This window comes from Chaetura pelagica, unplaced genomic scaffold, assembly GCF_000747805.2.
Source record: "Chaetura pelagica isolate M959 unplaced genomic scaffold, ChaPel_1.0 scaffold17, whole genome shotgun sequence".
Taxonomy (NCBI): domain Eukaryota; kingdom Metazoa; phylum Chordata; class Aves; order Apodiformes; family Apodidae; genus Chaetura; species Chaetura pelagica.
In genome coordinates, this window is record NW_009970726.1 from 9,536,925 (window position 1) to 9,564,628 (window position 27,704).

Below are 27,704 nucleotides of genomic sequence, written 5' to 3' on the forward strand. Positions count from 1 at the left end.
GCAGTGTAAGACATCTGTATCAAGTGAAGGCATCACGAATCTCCCCTCCAGATACCACACCATTTCCCAGAGAAGAGGCTTGATTTGGCCTGGGCTTTCAGGCAAGGCTTTCACTGAAAGCAAAGGAAATTCCATGTGCAGAAGAGTCCACTGCATCACACAAAGACAACCACTTCTGAGGGGTGAAGCACTGCAACTTGAGCCAGAACCTTACTGTTGGGAGAAATGTCTTTTTTCTTCCCAAAAGTACTTAAGCCTGGAAAAAATAAACGGGCACAGCAAATGTCATTATATCACTACTGTCCAAACAAAAAGAAGACATGTTCTGTGAGACTCCTCTGTAAAATTTGTGTGGCTTTATCATGCTTTTAAAGGAAAGGAAAAAAGCATCTGCTGGTCCAGCACACTGCAAAACACAGCACACAGAAAATGACAGAAATGCACAGAATAGTCTTTTTTGATGTGTGGAAAAGGAAAAAAACTGAGTATAAGAAGTACTAGTACCCGTTTGTAGTTGGAGAGTAATTTTATTTCCTTTTAACCATAAAAATATTTTCTTTCCTAGTTCAACAATGACAGGAAGAAATAGATTAAATCTTATGTTGTGGTGTTGACCAGATGAAAAACAGCTTTGCTATAATTGATCTTGCTGAATTTCACATGTACACACACATATATCTGTAATGGCAGAGGGATACAAGAGGCAATTTTGCAAGGTCATTTGGGTAAACTCATTCTCTAAAATAAATATCTAAGAAGACACTTTTTAATTAAAAAACTCAAACAGGAAAAAAATGCTAAAAGAGCCTAGAAATAAAATTTTGAACCTTAAATACCTTTCAGAAATATTTGCAAAATTATCAGAAATACTCCATGAGCCTGCTCAGGTACTGATTAGTCAGAATTTTTTCATTACTGCCACTGGAATTCGATCTGGCCACATTTGCATAGACAGAGCGCTTTAAGAGGGAGGAAAATACCTTTTGTTTTCAAGATAGTCAGGTTTTGATCTTTTTTTTTTCATAGAATTGTTTGTGTTGGAAGAGACTCTCAAGATCATCTGATTCCAATGCTCCTGCCATGGGCAGGGACACCATCCCCTAGACCAGGTTGTTTAAAGCCCCTTTTTTGTCATAGCTTTACAGAAATTTATGGAGAAGGGTTTTTTGCTTAACAGTTGTGAATATAAACTTCAGTATACTTATACTTTTTGAATGAAGCCTGGTTGGAATAAGTGTTACAAAGTAAAGTTCATATACAGTGAAAACCTCTAGCATTAATTACTCCTGAATGTTTGTGAGTACCCAAAATCCTGACATAAAAGCTGTAATTTCTATGCAAATAGATAGGATGATTGAGTTATAATTAAAATGGTAATTATACCCTTAATGCTCTGTATTTGACTTTTCAAAAAATGTTATGCTCCAAAAAAAGCTATTTAAAGATCAGAGAAAAATGTTTGGAAAATGAATGTATTCAAGACATTCTAGATCTTTTAAAATCCAGTTATTGATTTTTACATGCTTTCATGTGTAGTCTGAAATATTTTCTTCATTTATTTCGGTCGATAGAAATAATAAGAAACCATTGGAACGTGAAAAGCTTAAACGAGTGCAATATTCTCCAAGTTGATATTTAACACGATAAATATTTGAAATGTTGGAGGGCAGGGGACAGTATTCACTGGCTGACTAAAAGCCTGGCCTGTGTCCTCTTAACCGGATGGAGCCAGGGCAAGAGCCAGTGGGAATTCAGCAGCCCTGCATTTCCTCCCTCGCCAGTTCGAGGCATGTCACGATGCACCCCACACATAAACACGTTTCCTTGATCCTTCATTGACTCCTTAGAATTAAAACAGGATCCTCTAAAGCTACACATCAAATGTCAGCAGTGGCAGCTCACTGGAACCATGTCAGTATTTGATGATGTATGGCTTGCTGTGAGCCATAGCTATTGGAAAGGCTGGCTGTGGCAGCAGTGACACCCAGGATGCTTTGCACTCATCGAGTCTTGGTCGTACCCAGAGCTGCAAGAAGGGGTGGAAGAATCATGGCTACATACTAAAGAAGGCACTGTGCATCAGAGCAGAGCTGTTTCCCAGCTACTGCCAAGCTTGTTTTATTCAATGCATGTGCACTTGCTTTCCTGAGCAATTAGTATGTCCAAACTGGGATTATAAATGGCTCTATTCACTTTGGAGTTGGTTCAGTAGTCCCTTCTGCTGCTCAAGCAAGCATTCCTCTGAGCAAGGCAAGGGAGGCCCACAGTAAGCTAAAAACTTTTGCAGTAAAATCAGTAAAGTTGAGCAGTCTTAGATGCTTGGGAGTTTTGAAATATTACTCACCAAAAAAATGTATTTGAATATTTGAAAATCCTTTTAATCCACTCACCTATTTACTACATGTATCCATCACTTACCTTGGACTTCAGGACTTTTTATTCTTCTTAATCATGCAGATACAGTTGCAAGTTTTTCCTCATGTACCACAAAAAATGTGATTGGGACATTTTGGTTCAGCATGTTGAAATTTTGTAATTTCTGTAAAATGCACAGTGGTGATTTCCTAGTTTCTAACTAGCTTCATTTAGCATGAAAAGGGAAAAGAGGCAGGGACTTCACTGTTTCTGATCTATTTTCTGCTCTATTCTACCCATGGGTGATGCTAAGGAGCTCTGGGGAGGCTCTGAAATTGGGGTAAAGCTGAAAGACACTGGAAGAACTTAGCTCAATGCCTGTTACATGTGGTCCCTCTTCATCAGTGCCTGATCCAAAGCTAGGACTTGCCTTCACCTCAGTAGCTGATAGTCCTCCTACTAACCCAGAGTATTCATCCTTTTGCAGAAAGTCTCCCAGCTGATGGTAGGCGTGATCACATTTTCCAGTGTACACATTGAGTAACATGCTTGGCTCAATCTCTGGCAGGTCCTGTCTGCCCAACACTAGGTTGTACCACCTGGACCCAGCATCATAAATCTTCCCTACTGATGCCCTCATGCCAGGTACCTGTAATGCTCAGGATGCCTCTTCTCTGAGTGGACTTGAAATCACTGCAGTGGAATGGGTCGAGGGGATAAAAAAGCAAGCATGTCTGAAGGACACAAGGGAAAGGAGTTAGTACATGATAAATCTTCATCAAGAGCATCTGAGGGCGATTAAGAAGAAATAGTGAAAAGCTGAAGAGTAAAATAAGTTAAAAACAAGCAAGCAGTGTTTAAGAAAGAGTGGAGAAATCTGGGAAGAATGGCAGGAGACAAGAACTATTGGCTGTCATCTCCTCTTGCTTTTTTTGCAAGAAACATTTGTTTCCTACTGAGTGAGTCGCTTTCAATATCCCATCACTTGTTTCATAGGGTGGTTTATAGTCTGTCTGCATTCCATAATTGAGAGCTGCTATTTCCAATCCCCTGCAGTAAGTTCTGAGTGACTGATTTTTAGTCATTGAGATTTTTAGAAATAGTACTAGTTAGCAAAAGGCATGCTATGGGTATTCATCAATGCCAGTTGGCCCGAAAAAATGTGTTGGTAGGCATCCTTGATAGCCATTAGCTGTTCCAGATTTCTACAGATGTAGACTGAAATTAAATGCACAAGCATGTTTTTTTTTAAAAAGCTTTGCATAAAAAGTTAAATTCATGAGCTAGCAGAAATGTTCCACTTTTAAAGACACAGGAAGTCCAAACCAAAAATTTCTTAAGCAAAGGTAAAAGTTTCTATGGATTTCTTCAAGATTTTACTTAGATTCTGAACTCTTTTTGTATGTAACACATTTGCAGTCTGGCACTGAGGCTTTGGGGGGGAGGAAAGAAAAAGTAAAAACGTTTCCAAAATTATCGGTATGGTGGATTTAGAAGTTGGTTTATGAAGGGCTTTATCACTAGAAATAAAGCTTGGTGAATGGCAGTCTCAGCCATGTCCAATTGGACTGGCCACATGGAAATGAATGTAGCTCACCCTATTCTGACTAATTGAGGATCTCAGCAGCTGCGGTTCCTTTGCCAAAGCTGGCAAGAATGTGTGCCAGTCATTAGTGATTATTTCTTTCTTCTTTTTCTTCATTTTGTTCCAGTCCATGTCTTTTGAGATGGATTATATATTTGAGGCTTCTAAATGAAAATTATCAAAGTAGTTTGTGTTGTGCTTCCTTTAAGGGACTTTGCTAAGCTCTTCAGAGATTTTTAGAAATGTTTGAGGTATGTGTGCTTCTGGATCCTTGGCCTTCCTGGGGAAGAATAAGACCACCAGCTCAGGGGGCTACTTCTCCCTTATTCTGCTTTATGTAGAATAGCTATGAAGCTGATTCGGGCTGCAAAACCATTTCAGTCTTGCCACATACTGAACCAGAACCAACCTTTGGTTTCCCTAAGCCCATGCAGGCCATTTTTTCCCTAAAACATGTACTTCTTTCTGACTGCTGGCCGTCATGGTGGCTCATGCCCAAACCCTGTTTCCCAGGGGCTGTCACCAACTGGTGGTACAAGTCGACGTCTGCTGTATCCTTCTGGTAGGACAGTGTGTACCACCCTGCAGAGCTTGTGGCTGTTGATTTGCCACCAGGCAGTACACAAAGCAACTGCTGCTGAAGCTACACAGTGGAAAGTGGCTGCCCTTCCTCCTGCAAGGTGCAACAGCCCACACATCCTTTGCCTTCCTGGCAGGGCAATCAAGGAGGCAAAATTAGCACCTTAGTCCATTTTTTAAAATACAAGGTGACACAGATGAAAGGATAGTTTTGTGGTGACATCTTCTGTTGGTGTTGAATGTGTTGAACAACGGGTTTTATAGGTGAATTTCACCTGCAGAGGAAGCAGATGCTCATTTTGAGTCTTTGATACAGACAAGCTGCCCGGTGTTGCTGATGCCCCAACACCATGATGACAATGCTCTGTTTTGCCACAGAGATTTGCATACTCCATGAGAGAGGTAATCCCTGGGGTACTGCAGGCAGATAAATGCAGGTAGAGAAACTGAGGCACAGGGATTCAATAGTTGCTTCATCCAAGAGGTTACAACTGGTGGCCAGATCTGTCATGTCTATATGACAAAGCACTAGAGACATCCTTCACATTACATAACAGAAAAGGACAACCTGATATCTAGTTTGGGTCTGCAATGGGACTGAGCTCTTCAAAGGCTTCCAACCACCTACCTATGCAAGTCTGATGCTTAAAAACCCAAGGGAAGCCCAGGTTTAGTCTTTTGCTGTGGGGTGACCACGCATTTTGCAATGACTAAAAGTTCTTTCAAGTGTCCCCCAGCATCGTACCCTGAAAGATTTTCCATCATCCTTGCCTTGAAAGACATCCTTGTACCTCTTTGATGAGAGTTTGTTCTGTGGGTTGTTTTTTTTTTTAGTTTTATCTGCACAAAAATATTAAAACCAAAATTAAAGTGGTAAAGTCTGAGATGTTAAAGTAAAGATAGAGAAAAAAGGGATAACACTACTACATCCCTGTTAGAAGCCAGTATTAGTCTTCCAACAGTTAAACCTTTTATGTGCTAAAGAAACCATAAAATACATGACACATGGCATAGATTCTAGCAAAACAGTTGTTGAGATGTGTTGGAAATGTCAGCTAAAAAAAGCTTCCTTAACCACCTAAATATATATAAAATGGCAATCTACAATTTGGCATGACATAGGCATATAGATAGATAGACAGATATAAAGTATGTGACAAAATACAGCTGTAATACATCATTTTACCCAGCAAGGGTAAGACTTCCATATTCTGTTTGTTTTTCAGGTCACAGGGTCTGCAATAATTTCATTAGCTGCTGAAACATTTTTTTACTGTGTTCCAAGGACAATGTTAAGTGCATAGGACTCCTGTTATTGGCAGTGACGATATCTAGGACATTCAATAGGATTTGAACATTTTACTACAAAAGCATGGCAATTTAATTAATGTAGAACTCAATGGGATTTAGGAGAGGGGATTTTATTCCATTTTCTGGTGTAAGGAAATAATTTTACTCTGGTCTCTTACTACCAGTACCTATTCACTGTTACTGCAGCACTGAAACTGAAGGGACAGACAGCTGATTTAATCTGCTGCTGAGATCCAGTAGATCTGAAGGAGAGAAATAGTATTATATGAGGAGAGAGGGCCAGAATATTGCCATCACTCAGGAGTCTTGCATGACTCCATGGGCTGACCACTGGAAGTAAGGGTAGTTACTGAAATGTTTACCTAGAAATAACAACCCCAAACATTCATGTAAAGGTGAAGAGTACTCAGTTTCCTACATCCACCTCTCCTAACACAGCCCCTCCCAGAATAGGCAGCTGCCTAGGAACCACTGCACTACTTTCCATCAGGACACCCTGCCCCTGGGGACTGGGGTTTGTTGTCCTCAACAGAGGGATTTTACACCTCACTGCACTGTTTGGCTGCAAGTACATTTTAGTCTTATTAGTCAGGGAGACAAGGTCACATATGACATAACATTGCATCCTTTCTCACTGCACAAGCTGGATTGAATCATCTCTTATTGCCCATGGAAACAGTGGTGGGGTACCCCAGGACACAGATAAAACAGAATAATATGCAGATCAGGTTTTAAGAACATACTGGATTATAAGAAGAAAGAAGAAATAAAAGGAAGAAGTAATACAAGGAAGATGAAATAAAGAAACCCTATGTTGGGTGTGGAAGACAGAGACTCTAAAGCACAATTGTGTTGCCCAGCCATGTATTACCCAACCATTTGTCAAGACAGATATCTTGGGGCACAATGTGGAAGTGGCAAGAAACCATCAAACAGGAGAAAGTCACTCTGTGAAGCTCAGGGATGGCTTGAAGGAGTGCAGCTTTGGTGAAAGGATATTTTGGCACTTTGATACAAGAACTGTAGATTCACACTTCCCAGCTGGGTGACCTTGCAGAGCAAGGTATGCATTGCAAAACAGAAAATGTGCTCATTTTAGCTGTCACTGCTTCATGTGCAAATGTTATTATTATTATTATTATTACTGTATTACTTCATGACTATCCAAATGTTAAAATGCAGTTGATCACCCTCCAGTTCTCCTCCAAGAGATATGATGGCTTTTCTTTCTCCACCTTCTATTTTTTTTAGTTAAAATCAGTTTCATTTCTAAACACATACAGAAGTAGTTATATGAGTCAAACCAGCACTGCTCAGCCTTGGCAAGGTAACTCATTGGTTTTAATATTTTGTCAGTTGTAATCAATGAGAGAAAGTCTGATGTTTTTAATTCCTGTCTGAGTTTTCTTTCAATTCACCTTCCAAAGTGCAACATCTCCTTGCAGCACATTTCCCTGCACGAGGAAGGAACAAATGGCTGGCCAGGTTTTAGAGATTGTTATGTGCATGTGTTCACACACACACACACACACACACACACACTTTCCTGCCCATGCTGCTCTGAAAACCAAAAAAAACCACAAACCAATGCTAGAGGAGAATTTGCCAATCTGCTACTCACCTGTAGAAAAGAACTAGCCAGATTAATTACCTGACAAAGGCTGGACCACATCTGTCAGCTCAAAACGAGAGGAGTTTGTCAATGAGAAACAAAAGCAGAGACATGCTGGAAGGGCTTTATGTGCACCAGGTTTCTTCCTCTCCTTTCCTTTCCTTTCCTTTCCTTTCCTTTCCTTTCCTTTCCTTTCCTTTCCTTTCCTTTCCTTTCCTTTCCTTTCCTTTCCTTTCCTTTCCTTTCCTTTCCTTTCCTTTCCTTTCCTTTCCTTTCCTTTCCTTTCCTTTCCTTTCCTTTCCTTTCCTTTCCTTTCCTTTCCTTTCCTTTCCTTTCCTTTCCTTTCCTTTCCTTTCCTTTCCTTTCCTTTCCTTTCCTTTCCTTTCCTTTCCTTTCCTTTCCTTTCCCTTCCTTTCCCTTCCTTTCCCTTCCTTTCCCTTCCTTTCCCTTCCTTTCCCTTCCTTTCCCTTCCTTTCCCTTCCTTTCCCTTCCTTTCCCTTCCTTTCCCTTCCTTTCCCTTCCTAGTAGGAGAGGCTGTGTTTTGAAGCCTATATACAGACTTGGGAAGGGTCCTGACCCTGTAGTCGCAATATTTGTAATGCAGACAAGGGCGACCTGGAGTCGGCAGTGAGTGCATAAATCACTGCTCAGCCTGGAGCTGCGTGAACTGCTACCCCATCCCTTACACCTCCACTCATTTGCAAAGCCTTTCTCCTCCCGGGGGGAATTTTCAGTCAGATGCATGTAGAAATTCTCAGATTAATTTGATTTTGGGGGGGAGGCAGGGGGATTTAAGTGAGGGGGGCTTTTTTGTTTGTGTTTATTTTTCCCCTCCGAGCTGCCTTTCATTGCGCATTTACTAGTTCTGGAAGACAACACCCTGCTGACACTTAGAGAAGCATCAGTGAATAAAGTCTGTTGTACAGGCTGCAAAGCCATCTGGACCTTCCACTGAAAAGGTTGGACATGGTTTTAGGCAAGATTTTATCACATCTGAAAAAACCCAACAAACTTCTGCAGTCAGTACCTCTTCCAAGGTTGATGTCAGATATTTTTTTTTTCTTCTGTCAGTTGCAAAACAAAAAAATTGACAAACATTTGGAAAGCAGTAAGGATGGAGATATAAATCTCTAGAGGAAGCTTTTTCAAAGGTAGTGGAGTATAAACAAAAAATAAATTAGTTTCGGTGTTATCAGAAACTGGACAGACTTCAATTTTTATAATGGTTTGTCTGAGTTTCCAGACCACCTAGACAATGGTCCTGTGAGACTAAGCAAAGATTCACTTGACAGAAGAGGTGGGGAAAATGGTTAAACACATAATCACAGGAGGAGAAGGGATGAAGAAAGACAGGAAGACAAAGGTGCAATGGCAGACAGCCTTGAAATCCTCTGCAGTTTTGCTTTTATCATTTTCAGGTACTCTAAGCAGCATGTTTTACCTTGCTTGCTGTATTAGTTAGCTCTTGAGTCCAAGAATTTTGTGTAGCTCTTCTATGCTACAACCCCCCTCAGGTTTTAGCAGGACATTTTTGTAGACTGAAAAGAGCAGCACAGGGTTTCTGTGCCAGCTTCTCCTTGCTGAGGAGCCCTGGGAGCAGAACAGGAAAAAGAAATGTGCTGGATGTAATTTACTGGAGTGCCCTTTAGGTTATAAGTATCTTAACAAGGGACCTAACATCGAGTGATTACCTTGAAAACAGATTGGTGACACAGTTTAACATATTCCAAGAGCTGGGTATGAAGCTGGTTATTCCTCTTTTCTCTCTGGAATTGCTGTTTGAATTTTGGGAGGTTCTTTCTTACCCCATGGCTGTACACAGGAGCCTAGACATATAATGCCAGACACCTTAGAAATCCTTAGAGGTATCTTCCCAAAGGTATGGTGTACTGATAAAATAAATTTATTCATATTTATATTATTACTCTTTTTTTGCTGTAAGGTAAGAATTGCGCATTCTATTTCTTGCCTTTGACACTGAATTACATGAGCAAAATTTTAAAGATGGTTGTTTCTCAATTTAATCATCAATTATATAGGAATAAACTTATTTATCTATCTGACATTAATTTTTTTGGGTTTGATCAATTTGTAGGTAAATTTTTTTGAGATGTCTGTGGAAATAGATAAATAAACATAAATAATTTGGTTTTAATTTAATCATTTACCTTTTTGTTCTTTTTCTTTTTTCTTCCAAGAAGTTATTCTTTTATTTCCCACGGTAAATAAATCACTTAAAGCAACTCTCTCATGATAGGGAAACTTTTCTTGAAGTTTTTATTTGCAATAAGAAATCTGAGCTGTAAATATAAGCTGTAACATCATGCTCATCCGTGGACAGATCCTTTCCATCCATCTCCCAAGTATGGTCCCAAGGGAAGGTCATCCTGTGGAGGGCATCCCCATATGGTGCTTCTCCACAATGTCCTTTCCTCATGTTTAGTTCTACCCTGGGCTCTTGCTTAAAGACAAGTCTGCTGAGGCAGTGGGGTTTGCCCGAGGGTTGTAACAGGGTTTAAAAAAGCCATTCCTAAGTTCCAGGTGTGGACACTTTAGGAGTTTCTTGGCTGGAGATAGAGGGGAGGGTGAAGAGGAAGTGATAATCAGTTTTTAGAGCACAGGCCAAAAGTAATGCTGAATTTTTAGCTTCAGATTCTGAAGCTGAAGAGAAAAACTCCTGATTTCACAGAAGCATCATAGAATCATAGAGTGGTTTGGCCTGGAAGTGACCTTAAAGATCAGGTAATTCCAACCCCTCTGCCATGGGAAGGGACACTCTCTACAAGACCAGGTTGCTCCAAGACACATCCAACCTGGCCTTGGACACTTCCAGGGATGGGGCATCCACAGCTTCTCTGGGCAACCTGAGACAGTGTAACACCAACCTCACAGGAAATAATTTCTTCCTAATGTCTAACCTAAATCTACCCTCTTCCAGTTTAAGGCCATTACCCCTTGTCCTATCGCTACATGCCCTTTTACTTGTGTTTGTCCGGTAAGGGACAGGAAGTCAGGAAAGGGCTGCTATTAGCCCTGGCCCCAGGTACACACCACTCGCAAACAGATCTTTTGGATGCCTGAGTGGCAACAGGGATTCAGGAGAAATCCTGATTCTCCAGGCACAAAGCCACCATAGATGATGATAACCATCCCTGCTAATTACACATTTAAGGAGAAGCCCACAGAACTGTGAGATAACATGAAATGTAGATTGCCTTACCACTCCTCTCAGCCAAGGCAAAGGTTTTTAGCAAGGTTAAAGCCTGATTTTGAGGATCATTACAGCAAGTGACAGCAAGATTTTTAACAAGAAGAAAGGAAAAATTCTGATGTCTGTATGGTAATTGCCACACAGTGTGTTATATGCCTCGCTCTGCAGTGATTCAGGAAGTTGAATCACGCAGTGGCTTACTGGGATCAGCAGTTCAGGATAGATTAAATTTGTTTTGGACACTGCCTGCACCCTGCTTTGTCTAACAAAGCATATGTGTGATGGGGAAGGCTCTTAATAGTGCAACTCTTGATGAGAACCATAAACACATAGGCATAGCTTTTCAAAGTGATTCTCAAGGGATTTGAACAAGCACTGTTCTCTCCCTGCTTTGAACATTTACCCAAGAGCTGCTCACTGATTAGGCTTCAGGAGGAGAGAAGCCCAGAGTACTGTATGGGACCAGGGTTTTGCCATTATTGGTTTCCAAAGGATATTTGTTTTAATGCGCATAAGAAAGAGGAAATGGAAAGTGAGGAAACAGAAAACTGAAAGGATGTTTCTCAGATAAAGCATTGATTTTATTAAAGAGGAATGGCTCATATTTGACTCTAAAAGTCTGGATTTTTATAGAGCACATAAAAGCCTTTCTACAGAGTTAGCCATTCCTGAGCACTGGTGGCTTTATGGAGCTTTTATATAGTTAAAGAAAAGCCATTTGTGCTAATTTTGTATCTGTAGTGCACAACAGCTTGACACCTGAGGCTTGTCCTAACACAGGTGCAAGGCTGCAAAGCTAACACTACTTCATTGTTTTGAATTATTCAGCACTTGCAGCCAACCTTATGCATGCCTCTGTAGGAAGAAGGCTTTTGGGTTAAGGATCAGTAAAAGAGAAGAAAAAAAGGCAAACAAATAACATCCCATCTGGCATTTGTTAGCAGGTGCAGCATTGACTTCAAGAATGATTCTGCAAAATTGGTATGGACATTCTTCATTACCAGAGCAACAAATGCAGAGCTGTACTCACAAGCAGCAAAGCTGGAAACTGAGTGTGGCCTCCTTTAGGGAACAACTGTTCATGTCAGTGGAGAAGCTTGTTTCCTCCAAATTCATTGAAATGGTACTTATTGGTAGCATCTTTTTAGAGCAAGATGAATGCAGACAGCAATGAATCAACTCCAAATAGAGGGGCTCATCTGTTAGCATTCTAACATTAACACACTAATGTGAATTTAAAGATTCTAATTAAACCTACACACAAAATGTCTTCTTCTTACTAAATAGAAGGAGGAGCTGGGATATTTGGATTTTACAACATTTCCTTTTTCAATAGGATGCTTACTTTATGTGTTCTATTTCCTTTCAGTCACTCCAGGGGTTTCTGAAGCAAAAAGATACATTATATTAAGTTTGATTGATTCCCTATAGTCAAGGGACATATTGATAAAACAGACCTTTTTTTTTTTTCATTGAGCTCATAGAATAAATTTATGCTTGATCCTTGTACTTGCTACAGTTGCTACAAATTAATTTTATGATATTTAACATTAATTTATAGCATTTACATTATCACATGGTAGTACTTTTTTACAAATTCAGAAGCTTTTGTTGTAGCAGAATTTGCACTATAGCTATCAGTTTCTAAATTAGTCCACCCCTCTCCAAATGTCCTAATAAGACTTGGTTTCCTCCCCCATGACAAACATGACATTTGTGTGACAGAATTCAACATATTAGGAAAAATTCTATGAACAGTGGCACATTCATGACTGAAAATTTTACTGAAGAGATTTAAAGCAAAATTTACTGGGAGACTTTAACATTTCCTAGTAAAAACTTTTCAGACACAATGAAGGACTATTAACTTACATTTAGCCACTCAAGAACCACCAAAAGAGAGAGGCCTACTGCAGTCTTCAATCACTGCTGGAGCGTGTGCTGGATATATGAACAATTCATCAAAATCTGATAAAATGTTTAGCAAACTTCACATTCATTAGAACAGGGTTGACTCAACACCCAAAGAAGTCATTGGGAAACCCCCCAGGCTTAAAGGTGCTGAGATTCACCAAAAATAGACCTCAACTAACCATCCCATTTCAGCTTTGTCTCTTCCTAATTTCTCCATGAATGATGTATCCTCCCAGTCCCAGGGCAGGGCATGGTTGTCATTTTCACAAAGCCATAGGTTTACTAGGAAACTTAAAAAACAAATGAGTGGAAGAGGGAATTTTCTATTCTGAATCCCATTCCAGGGCCTGTGGGGCATTTTGACATTCCTTCATCTGCCACACAGGGACAAAGTCAGCCTCATACAGAAGCCAGCACAGTACGGATAATTAATAAATGACCAGTAATGATATAACCAACAGAGTGGAGGCAAATATGTTTTGTGAGGCCTGGGAAATTAGCAGAGCAATAAGCCTCCAGCCAGGGTGAGGGAAGAAGAGGGAAGTAGACAGCAAATTATTGGTCTGAGCCCCAGAGCCCATTGCAGAGTCCAGGTGAGTTGGCCAAGCCAGCCAAGGGCAGACAAGACACAGAGGAGCCTTCATGGCTGCAACAAATTTGGGACATTTGATGATTATGGAAATAAGGAATTAATTATGGTATCTCAGCATCATATGTAGCTAAAACAATTGTAGTAGGACTATGAACAGATGGGGAGGTTTGTGGAAATGATTCTTTTGATTGAATCAATAGGAGCAGTTGATCTTCCCCATCAATCTTGATAAGAAACCATAAGGATATTCAGTGCCAGAAGTGTATTGTTGTTATTGGAGTTTTCATTAGAAGCTCAATGTGGGAATGTGTACCCAGCTGCTGACTGTGCAGCACCTACCCAATCCCTCTGAGAAGCATGAATGAGAAGAGCTCTCTGAATCGCTGCAGGATATAGGAATGTGGTCAGCTGAAATGAAAACATATAGCCAGACAAAATAAAACCAGGTCCACTAAGATAAAACAAAGCTTATATATGCTGGCCCTGAGGGATAAGCCAAAACTAGACATAATGATCAATACTGGAGGAGTTATGATCAGAGATAAATAATTACTGCACATCTCAAGGAAAGAACCACAATGAATTCCCTGGTAGTGCCTTGTTCTTTGAGTAATACTCTGTCAATGCCTGTGCATGCTGAAGGAAGGCTGAGTTATGAGGGGCTGTGAACTGCAGCCTCCAGTCTGGCAGCAGAAATCCTTGCAAGACCCTGCTTGGAGAGTCTGACCACCAGCAGTGCCATTTTCCCCACCGTGCCCTTGAGAGGTGGGCAAAAATCATCCCCTTTTACCTCTGGAGAAGTGGGAATCATGGCAAAGCACATAGTTTGCACAGAGGCTGCCAGGAAGCCAGGCAAGGAGTCAACCCAGAATGAAACCCTCTGCCTGCTACCCACTGTCCTCCTTCCTTCCACCAGTCACCCCTGCCTGGCCTCTCCTCCAGGTCCACATTCAGCCCTTCTCACTGTGCTGGGGGAGCTCCTGGTGACAGGAGTTGAACTGATGCTAGAAGACTGATGGTGGAGGGCAGCCCACAACCCTCAACTATTTCTCTTCTGAAGGCTGCATCTTCAAGATGATGTAGTACCTGGGAAGTGCCTGACTAATTCATTGGCTCGAGGGTACAATCACTTAGCCATGAATCTCCAACTAGTTACAGCAAACTTATTTACAAGCCCAGGAAAAAAAAAATGTGTTGTGTAGCAATTTGCTACACACTCTGACCAGGAGCAGTGCTTCAGGATTGTTACTCTCTGTACCATTCTTTTATCCCTTCCCTTTACACAGTGAGAGTTCTCTGCAGGAAAAATCCAGACTCCTGCTGTCAAACAGTGTGTGTTCCCCCTTGGCCCATCAAAAGAACTAGGTGTGAATCTCCTTTTATCTGTGAAGAGTGCTGTGAACTTAATTCAACCTGATCCCCATTCATCGTGTTCAACATTTACCCCCCAAATGTCACTAATTTTCAGGAAAATAAAGTACTTGGGAGGCAGGAGAAACTGAGCCCTTGGTGATATCTGTATAGCAGAATATTTCTTCCCATCCATATGCAAATCTAACCTTTTTGATATTTCAACCCTATAAAACCTAAGACAGGGTTTCAATAGAAAATGTTTACTAAAGGCTTTCTCCTTTATAATCTATTGATTTTAATATCCTTACTACTCCTGTTGAATGTCAGTTTTACCCTGAAGACTCTCACTGCAAACTTCAACACATTTAATTATTTATACTATTTGAAATATCAGTGCTGAAAAATTACTATAAGTTTTATTTCTGTAATGGTATGATCAAAAGTTTTATTTTCCTTTGTGAGTAACACAAGTAATTTGATATGGTAATCAAGAACAGATTAATACTTCAGACAACACAGTGCAATTTTAATAGTAATAACTTCTATGTTTTATTTTTCCAGCCTCCTTGTACTCGTTAAAATATAGCTCATTAAGTACTGCAGCATCTCACGGTCTTTTTTACATAGAAAACTTTTGCATTAGCTGTTTTCTTTCCTCTGCTGGGCACCTGAACAAGTAACTCCTGCTTCCACCCTTGACCACAGGCATTTGGGCAATGTGCATGGTTTAAGTGCCACTGGGAGCAGATTTGCCTCTCAGCATGGGTCTAGCAGTCTTGTTTGCTAAGTTTTGATCTCAAAGAAATTGCCTGTGAGACAGATATTTGTAGAGAAAAATGTAAGGGAGGACCTATAAAAGATAAGATTTTGATAGTGGGTGAATGAAAGCAGGGGACCTAAAACTCAACACCAGGAAGGTCAGTTCTTCTTGAGAATTGTGTTTTTTCCTCCCAGCATGCAAGCAAAGTTGTCATGGTGTCATGGCTTGAGTAGGACAACCCAGGGAGATTCAGATCTGACCCCCTGGCTTTCTAAACTTCTCAGAGAGGAGCCTGGGTGTGGCTGGATCCAACCTTTGTCTCAGACCTGGCCCTCCCAGGGAAAGTAATTAAAATGTCATGGTCTAAGGAAATGCTCTACCCATCCAATACCCCTTGATTGCATTAAGGTGAAATGACACTCAAGGTCTGTATTTGAATATTAGGTTTACTTACAGCTATAGAAGGAATGCTGATACTTCAATTATTATCTTAGGCTGCACAATCATAAAGGCTGACAATTGGATCACAAGAGTACAATACATGCATGTTTAAGCTGCACAACCTGAGAAAACATCGTGGTTAGGCCTTGAATTACTTAATAATGTTAGGAAGGAAGAGAGAGAGAGAGTAGGAGAAGAAAAGTTTAGAGGGATAAGATACCAGAAAGTCACCAGTCCTGGATCCAGCATTGGGTCAGCCAACAGGGGAGAGTTGGTGTCACAGAGGTTCCCAAAGCCCACCATTGCAGCCCCATGTTTTATAGGTCTAGTTACCTTGTTTCACAAGGATGAGCAAGCATGTTTTGTCATAAGCCTGAGCAGCTGGAGTGGACCTGCCCCCGCCGCCCCTCCATCCTTATCTCAATCGATGCACATGCAGGCTCAGGCCATATGCAGCCATCTGTGCAGTTTCCATCCCCTCAGGCTGACATTCTGGGATGCAAAGGAGACTTTGTTTAGGGGTTACAATGGGGTTTCGACACCAATTCCAGCAAGTATAGGTCCTGAGGGCTGGTCCCTCACACATGGCCAAGCTCACCCTGCCTGGCCAGTGCACAGATATGCTTGAGCTCCCCTCCTTGCTGGTTGAGCCTTTTCTGAGCATCTTAGAGCCAGACATACTTCCACTGGCTTCAGTGGCATTTTGTATCAGACCCCAGTTTTCCAAAGAACTTTAACATTCAAATGTAAGTCTCCTCTAGGTCCAGCACTCAAGTGGCATTTGACCATTTATTCTCCCATGATCTTGGTATAAATATTCAGAGTTCTGACTATCTTTTAAGTTTCTTCTCTCCTAACACCTACCTTAAGCTGACATTTCTCTGCCATGACATTATCCCTGCAGCTGCATGCACGTCTATTAATTGCACTGAATTTCTCTTTCACAAGAAATGTGTCTGCTCTTCTTTTTCTCTTCACCTTCTGAAAATTTCTCTTTTTCTACTACCAACCTGATAGCTGCTCAGAAGCTGCCAAGACATATTGGCTCTTGTGTTTACTCCAGATGGAGACTTTCATTTTCACTGATGTCTGGCAGTAGGAACTGTGTTATCACTAAACACAACTTTTCTCTAAGATTAATTGTTTTGATAACAGAGAATAGCAAAAGATCATTTCCTTTTGTGTATGGGTTTTTAAGTTATTTGTGATGGCAGATAACATAGTCTAGCCTGTATCCCAAAAGTTAAGCCAGGTTCATAATGGCCATCAGTAGTTGGACTTTTCTGGTTCATATCCCATCAGAACTGATCATCTCAATATGTATCCTTTAGCAGGATTATTGCTTAAGAGTAAAGTAAAGAAATCTCTGTAATGAAAGCTCTGGTTTTAAACTGATCAAGGGTAAATGTAGACCAGCTCTTATCTCCACCTGTCGTGCGTGCATTAGATATGTTTTTAATCAGCTTTGGTTTTATAGAAACATTGAAAGGCAGTTTAACAGTCTAAGTAGGCAGAAGTGCTGTCACTGGTTTCAGCACATGTGACTGGGTCAAGCCAAATAGCTGCTCCGGCATGTGTTAGCGTGGAGGGAAATGTGCTGTGCTTCTTGGAAATCATGGGTATATGTCAGGAAACTAACCCCACACCCAGGTCTGCCACCATGCCAGCTTTCAGAGGCAGATTATTCATGGCCCTGAAATTAATGCTGCACTACTTGGATCTGTCCTTAGGATAGCAAATCCCTTACACAGCTGAACCACGTATCTCTGGACTTCTTGTTTTCCTTCATCTGCAAAAATAGACTGCTTCTTTTCCTCCTTTCCATTCCATTTGGAATATCAAATTGGAATCTTGGGGTGATATGATATGATAGCCTGTAAATGACCTCTCAGATTAAATGCTATGTTATTCCTGAATCCTACATGTATTCATGCATGGAAGTGGTTTGGTAACCATTCCAGGAGGTATTTAGAAGACATGTTGATGTGGTGCTTAGGGACATGGTTTAGTGGTGGCCTTGGCAGTGTAAGGTTTGTGGTTGGACTCAATGATCTTAAAGGTCTTTTCCAACCTAAATGATCCTGTGACCCTGTGAACTTATGTCATTCCATGGCTTCTTTTAATTTCACTGGCATCACTTTAGGCAACGGATTCAAGACAAAAAAATATTCGCCTGGCTTGTTTCAGCTAAGAGGCTTCACATTTAATGGATTTGCTGTTCTTTTATGTCCCAGGTCACTCCTTGAGATCAGCAAACGCCGAATTTCTAATTGTCCCTAAATGTTATCTAAAGTCATGTCACTACTTTGCCTTTAGTGAGTCTCTTTGCTCTCTGGCTTTGGAACCTACTGCCAAATGAAGTAAAGAAAGCTCTGACTGCAGGGATTTCTAAATCCAAAGTTAAAAGTTATTTGTTCTATTTAGCATTTTTTAAATTATTCTTTTAGGAATTGTGTGTGCCTCTAAGCTAATTAACTCTTAATGAGTGCAAAATGTCCTGGGATGCAGATTTGGAGGGTAGGCTAGAAATGCAGACATGGATTGGACTGTAGTACTGTAGGAGATGAATTTTTTTTTTTTTTTTTAATGGTGGTGCAGATTGTTTTATTGAGATACTCTTTCTTTTTTTCTTTCTTTCTGGTCTAAATAAAGCTGATCAGATTTTCAGTCCACCATATGGGACCCAGTTATATCAGTCCTGCAAATACACTTTAGTTTCCCGTTCTGGATGAAGTCACTCTTTAGTAGGAAAAATAAGTTTAGAAACAAACTTTCATATTATGAAAGACAGGCAGTGTTCCAATGCTGAGCACTTAGCCAAAGCATCAGGAAATCAGAACACCTGGCTGTGCCCAGCTCTATGTTATTCCCCTGGACCAGTCCCTCACCCTTTTAGTGCCTTCACTCATTCATCTGTAAAGCAACTGTAATTACATTTATATCACAAGGGTGCCTTGATGCTTGACAAATGAGAATTGACCCAAAATTCTTCCTTCTGAGGCACTGTATCAGCAATACCTTTCCTCCATAGTGTTTGTAGACAATTAGATTAGAAGAGGTATAAACACAGTCAAAGCGAAATTCCATTTAGGAAATGTCAAACAGTTTTTGGTAATTTTTCTTAGTTTTCATCTAACTCTAGTGTAGAATTTTGCATGCACCTTCCATAAAGGGTTTACATGCCTCTTTCTTTCTTTTGTAACAAGCCAGAATATTTTACTCCACGTTATATTAAACTGTCTTTTTGGGAAAATTTTTTGTTCCCAGGGCAATACCTTGGAAAGCTGCATTTAGCAAAACAAAGAAAAATTATTGTGTCAAAGAAATCCTACCCTCTATGTATTTGAGCAAATTGCAACCACTCACAAGGATTGCACATGGAAAAGATGTTCCAGGTTTTATGAAATGGAAATTGCCTATTTGTTATGTTTTATTTAATTAGATTTTTTTTATATATTTGCTATAATAATGTTTAAAAATTAAGCTGACTTTCTGCAACAAACTGTAGAAACATATGGTGTACAGCCTGCAGAGGCTCTCTGTGGCAGTAGCATTACTGAAAATATTTGTGAACTAGAATCTGCTTTCCTCTGAAAAATAGATGAGAGTTCTCCCAATTTAAAATACTGAGTTTTAGGTAACATGTTTTCATCATCATGAACAGTTTTGGGAGAAAAAGAATTGCTGTTATCTTCTGAAATGTATGTCCTTACTTCTACACGGCTGTGGATCTTTCAGAGTGAGGGAAGCTGAATATCAGAGTCAGCCTCTCCTACATATGTGCCAAAAACATACTTAAAGAGACCAGGAGAATTCAAGGAAATTTGTTTTCCAGGACAAACCCCAGGTTGCTTAGCATACCACCAAGAGAAAAACTGGAATTGTTGCTTGTTTGAACAACTTTTCCTTACACAGGCATGATAATTTGGGCTGATCAGATTGCCGGATGCCAGGAGGTCTCCTGGCAGCATCCCAGAGTAAGCCCCAGGAACTGATCCCAGAAGGATTTGTATGTACATCTTGGTTTCCCACAAGAAATCATATGGCTTAAAAAAAAATAAATTAAAAATAATTTGGATCTTACTTTTTTATGTTCAGACTTGCAAAGCACTTCAAGAACAACTCATGCTCAGAAACAGTGTTCCTCTGACTTATCTCTAATTTATGCTTGAAAGGCTCTGTGCCAAAGTGCAGAGATTAAGTACATGGAAAGATACTAAATGTTGCAGCAGGGAAACAGCCCAAGTAGTTGTGTTCTCAGAAGCACCAGAGCTCCAATTTAGGTTCACATTCATCTATACACAGTCTGCAGAATTGACTTTTTAGAGCTTTTACCCTGCTGGGCTTCACTAATCAGCCCAAGGCTGTCACTGGTGACTGGTCTCGCTCAAACCTGAGGGTTCAGACCACACAGTCTCTAGAGCTCAGTCCAGAGGGAAGTTTGACCTTTCAACAAAGCTACCATGCTGAAGAGGAGACCTGGCAGAACAGCCCCTCAGCACTACTGCACACCAGGGAACTTTTGCAAGCATAATCTTTGGTAGGATGTCCAAGCAGATTCCTCTTTCCTTCCTTCCCATGGTCATCAAGACAGACCATGATACTCCTCTGACAGCATTAAACATAGCCCAGATTCCTGAGCTGATCTTTTTACCTCAGTAGCAGCACACCATTAAAAACTCACTTTGAACAAAGTAGGTGGTCCTTACCTATCACCCAGGCCTCTCAGGTTTCAGTGGACTAATGGGAAATTTCAGGGGGGTATAGAAATAAGTGGTTTGATTGAACACACGTTCACCCCTAGTCAGCTCACTACAATAAAATGCTTTAAGGAGCAACAAATTTCCTATAAATTGATCCTGGATCAACAAGTAGGAAGCTGAAAAAAAGTCAACCTTGAAATGTTCTCACTTTGCCACTTTTCTTAGCCACTGCGGGTCTTAGTTTTAATTCAGTTCATTTGGCCATTTCTGAGGGGGTAGACAGAGAGATGCTTCTTTTATCTTTGCTCGGGTAGGTGGTATCTATTTGTAAAAAGGACCTTTCAGCAATTGACAGCAGCTGACTAATCTGCAGAAACACCCAGGTTCTTCAATCAAAGAAGTGAAGAAAATCTTTCTGACTGTGTCTTTCAGGATTTTGCTGACTCCATATACCAAATGGTTGCACAGAAGTTCCAGGAGCTGACAGACAATTTCACTTCCATGCATGCACGCCACAAAACTCTTGCAGGCATTGTGATGACCAAAGGTAAGATATCCTCTCATTTATTTTCCTCTGGCATTTTTCATGACTAGGTAATACATTATTTACCTGGTCCAGAGCATTGAAGGATGCCTTTACTCCCACACAGAAAAATAAATAGTAATGCAGAGAAAAGAAGCATTAAATATTTACACCTCAGGTAAGTTCTCAAGAAACATATTTGCAACAGACATAAAGATTTATTCACAAACATGTCCCTACTTTGCTTTGTTTACAGGACAAAATGCAGACCTGTCTGATTTTATGTTTCCAAATAGATGAGGGTTTGTTGCTTTTTTTTATTATCAACAAAAAAAAAAAAAAGTTGTATTATTTATTAAGTGCTTTTTAAGATCTGGGAACACTAAGTTTTTGTTGTATGAGTTTACCATAAACCTTGTTTTAGTCTAACCCCAAAAGCAAATCTCAGCCCATTTCTATTCCAATGAAAAGAAAGAAACTTATAGCATGTATAGTTTTAATTCTGCTCTGCTCTAAGTGTGGGAAATGCTTGTCAGCCTGGCCAAAACTTACCATTCACTTCTGATAAGACAACTGATGGACACATACTATACAGAAATCTTTAGCCCTTTGATGAAACTGTTGCATAGATGGTGTTTCTGTCTTGCTGAGCATACCTCAGTTGGAGTACCTCAATATTTATGAGGATGTCAGCAGTGGAGATGCTGCCATAAACTTCATTCTCACTCAGATGCACAGAGCAGTGGATTGAGTTTAGAAATGAGAGGATAAGCTCAGAGGGGAAAGGGATGTATAATTCATCCAGGCTTGTCTTACTCTTTCCTACAATTACATTAGCTAAATTCAATAGGGACAGTTGTGAATATTGCAAGGCAGCAGGATGGAGACAGGATTATCTGCTGTATCTTTCCAACAGTGGAACGTAAATACAGCTAAGAGTTCTGCACAGAGTAACTTATTGTCCTCCTTTCTGAAGTGAAAAGAGTAACCAATCCTGTCCTGAAATTAGAAGCAGAGAGGTTGACCCAAAGTGTTTCAGACCTCTGGTTGAAACTGTACTGCTCCTCAGCTAAATTTGTTATAATTTTGCTTAATCTGCTGTGAGTAGTTTTGTTTTGTTTTTATTACTTTAGGATCTGGAATGGTGGATGAGTCTTCCATTTTGTAAGTGCTGCACAGACAGTGTTGTGCAAACACAAAGCATGGTTTGTAATTTCTATAGACCACAGGAGACATATTCAGTATCAAGAAAAAGAAGAGTGTGATTGACTTTGGGATGTGAAAGATGCACACAGGATCCAACTTACAAGCTGCCTTTTCATAGTCAGATTTCCTATCTGTGCCACTAATCAGATTTAAACAAAGTACTGCAGTTTATTTAGAGGAGCTCTTTCCAAACAGGAGGACCACAAGGAAGAATGTTTCAATATGCCTTTTATAAGATGCTAAGTTACAGGATCCAAGAATTGTTGCTTTAACCACTTTTTGAGGAGCCACTGTACCCAGCTCAGTGGCCCTGACCAGTTTTCTTACACTCAGTCTGTACTTTGCTCTTAAGAGTTTCATCCCATTCTACCATGCCAAGGTACAGTCCCTGCATCCTTTAGCTCCAGCCTAGAGCTTCTTTAAAAAAGCATGATGAAGCCAATGCAGCCTCATTGCTATATGACCAAAGCAGCAGTTTCAAACCCCACACCATATGGGAAGGGAAGTCACCTAAAAGTGTCATAACTTCCGAAACTGTGGCTTCTGACAGTGAGCAGTGTTAGGGGAGTGGCACTTCCAGACCCCTACCAGCCTGCTTGGGCACTTGGGGCTATCTACATCTCTTCATTGGGGAAGGGGTGGAAGTGCCCTCCCACTGGGTTTTTTATGAGTCCCATGCCCTTAGCAGGATTTTACACATTTGTATTTTGTATTTCCTATTAGTCAGCATTAAGACAAAGGATAATTTTACTTAAGTTCAGAAACCATTTCCTTCAAGGCTTCTTTTTTAATACTGAATGCCTTTTAATGAATTCCTTTAATCTGTCAGCCACCCAATTTGTCAATATCTTACAGGTTTTGTGGAGCCTAGAAAAGAAACTCACAGATACAAAGTGATTCACAAGAAGAAGCAAAGCTAGAAACAGCCCTATCTTGGTACATTTTCTAGGGAGGTTTGAGTTCTTTCCAGCACAATAATGTCTGCCAACGATGGCAAGACAAATAATTTGCCACTTGTGTCACTATTTTCTGTACTGAAGTTGTAGATTTGTGGTCTGTTCCCAACTGTCGTTCCCAGAGATAGCAAGGATTTGACACACTAGTCAAAGATGGCACAGACAGGTTTTCCACATCAAACATTCAAATAAGTACCAATTTCCTGTGTTTCAATTTAGCAGAAAACCCCTTAGATTTCTGCAAACAATATAATAATTACATCAACAAAATCTGATAATGTCCTGTTGCATTTGGTACCATACACACCCATAATAGAAAAAAAAAAAATGTTTGGTTTTGCCTTCATTTTGATTTAATGTCATCCTGACTAGAAACAGATGTATCTGTGCTTCTACAGTTTTCAGACAAAGCAGTTAAAAAGCACAATGTGATTCTGTGATAACTGCTGTTAAGATAATACAAAATCTCCACAGACGAAACAGAAGTGTGTACATTGGTTTTCTTTTCTTGAACTCTGACATTTTTTTTCCTGCCATTTCAGTTTCCCTGGGAAACCAGAGAGAGTTACATGTGGGCACTGTAATTGACTTATGCTGTAGCACCCAGGGCAAATTCCAAAGCAAGGGAAAGAAAAAATGTAGAAAAGAATGTTATTGACTGAGTGTGAATGTTCCACAGTAATAAACTGATAGTCAGAAAAAGTCAATGTGTTAAATATGCTTTGCTCTGAATTATGAGAAGTTAAAATGTTGATTCATTTTTGTGATGAAAGTTAAGTTTTCAATACATTTTATTAGAAGATATCAAGATATCCTTGAAAAAAATGTGCCTAGGTAATAGCAAATTATCAGACTGGATACCAGCTGATGTGATGTTTTCTGATGTAATACAATAAATGAATATAATAATAATAAAATTATTAACATAACAGATCCTGTACTAAATGTTTCCAAAGACTGCAAGGGTTGAACTGAATTATGTAACAGTTGTTCAGTTACAATGTATTTGAAATCTGCTAGTCCTCTTCTAATTTTTTTGAAGCAAAGTCAGAAAAGGTTGTTCTATCAATAATTGTTTGCTTGACTGTAAGAAAAATTGTTTAACAAGTAAGGCACTGCCTTCAAATATTCCATGTAAAGCAAATCATATTCCCACAGGATATCTTCGAGTAGCCCAATAAGTATACCTGCTATCATAGCACAGTATGAATATGATGACCTAAGTTTTATTGCATACTATCTGCACTAGTTCTCCTGACTTCTCTGAAGATATAGTGGGTTCCCATATGGTGAATTAAGAACATCAGTTCACCTGTAGAACAGTCAGGCCAGATAACACCATGTCAAACACCAACCATCACTTCAGAACATGCATAACTTTCCTTCATAGTTTTCTGCATTTGTGGCTAAAGCACTTCTGATGACACCAATGGTTTGGCTAGTACTAGCCCCCATCCCCAGTGAGTAGGGTGGGTTTGGGCAAGATGCTGGGAGGGGACATAGCTAGGACAGCTGTCCCCAGCTGATGAAGGGGCTAATTCATACCATATAACATTGTGCTCAGCAGTAAATTTTGGGGACATAAATACAAGAGGGAGATATTTGAGTTTATGGCATTTGTCTTTCCAAGCAAACATGAACTATAATTATCTCTAATCCATGAGTCGTCTTGCCATCTTTCTGTTTTCTCCCAATCCCACGGGAGAGGGGAGGCTGAGTGGGTGTTTGACTGCTGGCCAGAATCGACCAATATTTCATTTCAGGGTCTGTAAGAACAGCTGGACATAATGTTTCTTGCTGTCACAGATTAAGGTATCCTACCAATTCCCCCTCTTCCTATGTGAATCTGTGTCTCAGGTGCAATTTGAACATCTCATTTTGACCTGCTAGTCTGCTGTAACTTTTTATTGAAATGTTTGCAGGGAGAAAATAATGATAATAATGATAATAATGATGATGATGATAATAATAATAATATTATAAAATAAGCCAGTTGATACAGTTGGAAAAAATCAAGGGCAAGCAAGATAATATTTTTCTGCAGAGACCAACAAATGTGAAATCTCAGCACTCTCGTGTACCTACTTCGCTGTCACACCGAGTCACAGATGTCAGATGACAGGAGACTGAGGAGCCTCTGGTGAGAAGCAGCTCTTGCAAGGCTTGCTGAAGAACATGGTCCCACCACGGGTCACCGGGCAGGGCAGCAGTTTTACCACTGCACAGGTCATCGAGGAGAGAGCACGAATGGTGCTACGAGTCTCCTGGAGTTGGGAGACAGGAAGCCTCAGCCCAGGGCAACATGGGGTTGTAGGTGGAGGCATGAGCTGCATGCCAAGGACTGTGATCTAAAGGCAGGCAGCACTCACATGGTATATTTACATCACAAACAGTTTGACTTTGCCAGCTCTGAACAGTATGGACATACATCTGTGCTCTACCCGAAATCACTGGATGCAGTAAAAAATTTCTGTCACTCAGTGTAGTGATGATCTATTATCGCTGAGGTCGTTTTGCAAAAAACCTCCCATAATCATTATGGCCAAAATGAGACTGCTATTTAAACACTATTTTCCCATTTGTATTTGACAAATCTTAGCAGTTTAAATACTGATAGGAACTTTTTGTCATGCTTTCTGTTAAAAATTAAGCATTAAGAAAGTTCAATCCTTTTCACAGGAGCATGGCATTCATAGAAAAAGGTTCTGAATTGATTTCACACTCCAATTTTCTCTTTTCTTCTTTCTTCTTTTTTTTTTTTTTTAGGCTGACAATCATTTTTATGTTAAAAGCAAACTAGGAGGTCTTCTCAGTTATCTTGTATGAACTGGACAAAAGAACCCTAAATAGCGATTTCATGCTGTGATAAAAGATGGGAAATTATCATCCGTATCTTGTGGAATGAATCTTAATCATTGCTAAGTGGAATAACAGAAAAAAGTAAAACTGCCAGTAGGTCTCCACAGATCTTTACAATCTTAAGACTCATAAAGCCTAGCATGTCAGTACAATCAGGAATATTGATGGCCAGTTGATTTCTGATCCTTTGTTTAAATAGGAAAGTTGTAGAGTAGTAAAAGGCAGTACAGAATTCATACCCTGTGTATAGAACTAATCTCCTCCATCCCAGGTGGGATTCAAGTAGCCAAAGCAGGGAGAGGAACTGTGAATAATTTACAGACTAGTGCCCGGGGCAGATCCCTTCAAGAGGGGACTCATTGGAGTAGTTTAGGCTCTCAGGTCTCATTTGCATAGTTAGATGGATGCTAAAAGCCTGGCTCCAGTGAGGCTCAGGGTTTCAATGAGACTTAGATTCCCAGGTTGGAAATTGAGTGCCTGAACTCCTGATACACTGTTGAAAATCTCCTGAGGTCTGTTCAGTTTCTGTTGCCTGATGCTCTTAAAGAGGCAGCTCAAAGTCTGGCATTCTTAGAAACATTTTCCACTTCTTACATCTGCCCAGGTTGACACATCACCAACGGATGACAGTTTTTCTCAAAATATTTTAAAATAGGTAAATGGATACGTAGTTAGAAACTATATATGTCCCTCTTTCTCAGCAATCTGTTTTCTTTTCATTATAAACAAATAATCTTCAGATTCTCTTTAACTTCATAAGAGCATCCTTTTTACACAGCTGCAGTTCTGTTCCTATGTTTTTTTTATGCGAACCTCTAATGGGCAGATTGGATCCCTGTAGCCCAACAAATTTAGGTTTCCAAATTCCCACTCAAAGGGCAGTCTGAAGTTTTGTAGTTAAAACTGTGACCCCAACAGGTTCGTAACTTCTTTAAAGTCATGGGGTTAGGCAAGTCACTGCAAGCACTCCCCCTACCAGAATGATTTTGGATGTTTCTTCATCTCTTCTGTTAAATCAGTCATAAGGAACAGAAAATAGTTCAAAATGCATTACTCAGAAACAGAAAACATGAAATGTGACACATACCTGCAGCCTGCTGTACTTGCACAGAGTTGGGAAAACCAGGTTGAAGATAACTAACATCTCCAGGATAGATTGTATATTTTGCATTCAACAGGAGTTAGATAAAACCCATGTGCCAGTTAGGAGTAAGTACAGAACCAGGGCTTCACTCCTGTGGATGAGCTCCCCTGCCAGTACATGGTACAGCCCCTCCTTGCTGTTATTGTTTAACCTCATTCTGTCCTCTTAGCTGTTTGGTAGGTAGCACAGGTTCAGCACAAACAGGGGAAAATGCCCCTCTCACATCAGTAGTTTTGGGCACTCCCTTGGGAGAAGGACCCAACCATGGAAGGGTACTGAGCCCCCATTTTCCATCTGCTGCACAAACTGCAGATTTCTCCAGCACTCATATTAGTGCCCTCTGGGAAGCTCCAGCAGCAAACATCTTCTTCCCCACTGTGCCCACTGGCTGTTCTGGTTTCCATTTCAGAGCAGTTATCCCTTCTTGGACACTGAGCCTTTTATGCCAGACCACTTGCTGTCTCTGGACTTAGCTTTTGATTCTTGCTGTTTAAAGAATAATCCTGACTGAAATAGTAACTAACACCTCTCAAAACTTGGATGCAGGTGAGGCCCTGGCTTTGTGTCACATATGAGTGCATTGTGCACAAAGGTGGGTAT

General features: G+C 40.3%; 1 protein-coding gene across 1 annotated transcript in view; it reads left to right on the plus strand.

Annotated features, from left to right (window-relative positions):
* Positions 1-27,704, plus strand: part of ADARB2 (adenosine deaminase, RNA-specific, B2 (non-functional)) — a gene marked incomplete at its 5' end in the record, with an annotated part of 117,790 nt that overhangs the window by 37,889 nt on the left and 52,197 nt on the right. The window contains one exon of the mRNA XM_010006999.1: positions 20,849-20,963. Coding sequence (XP_010005301.1) covers positions 20,849-20,963 — 115 coding nt within the window. The remainder of the gene's footprint in view (positions 1-20,848; positions 20,964-27,704) is intronic.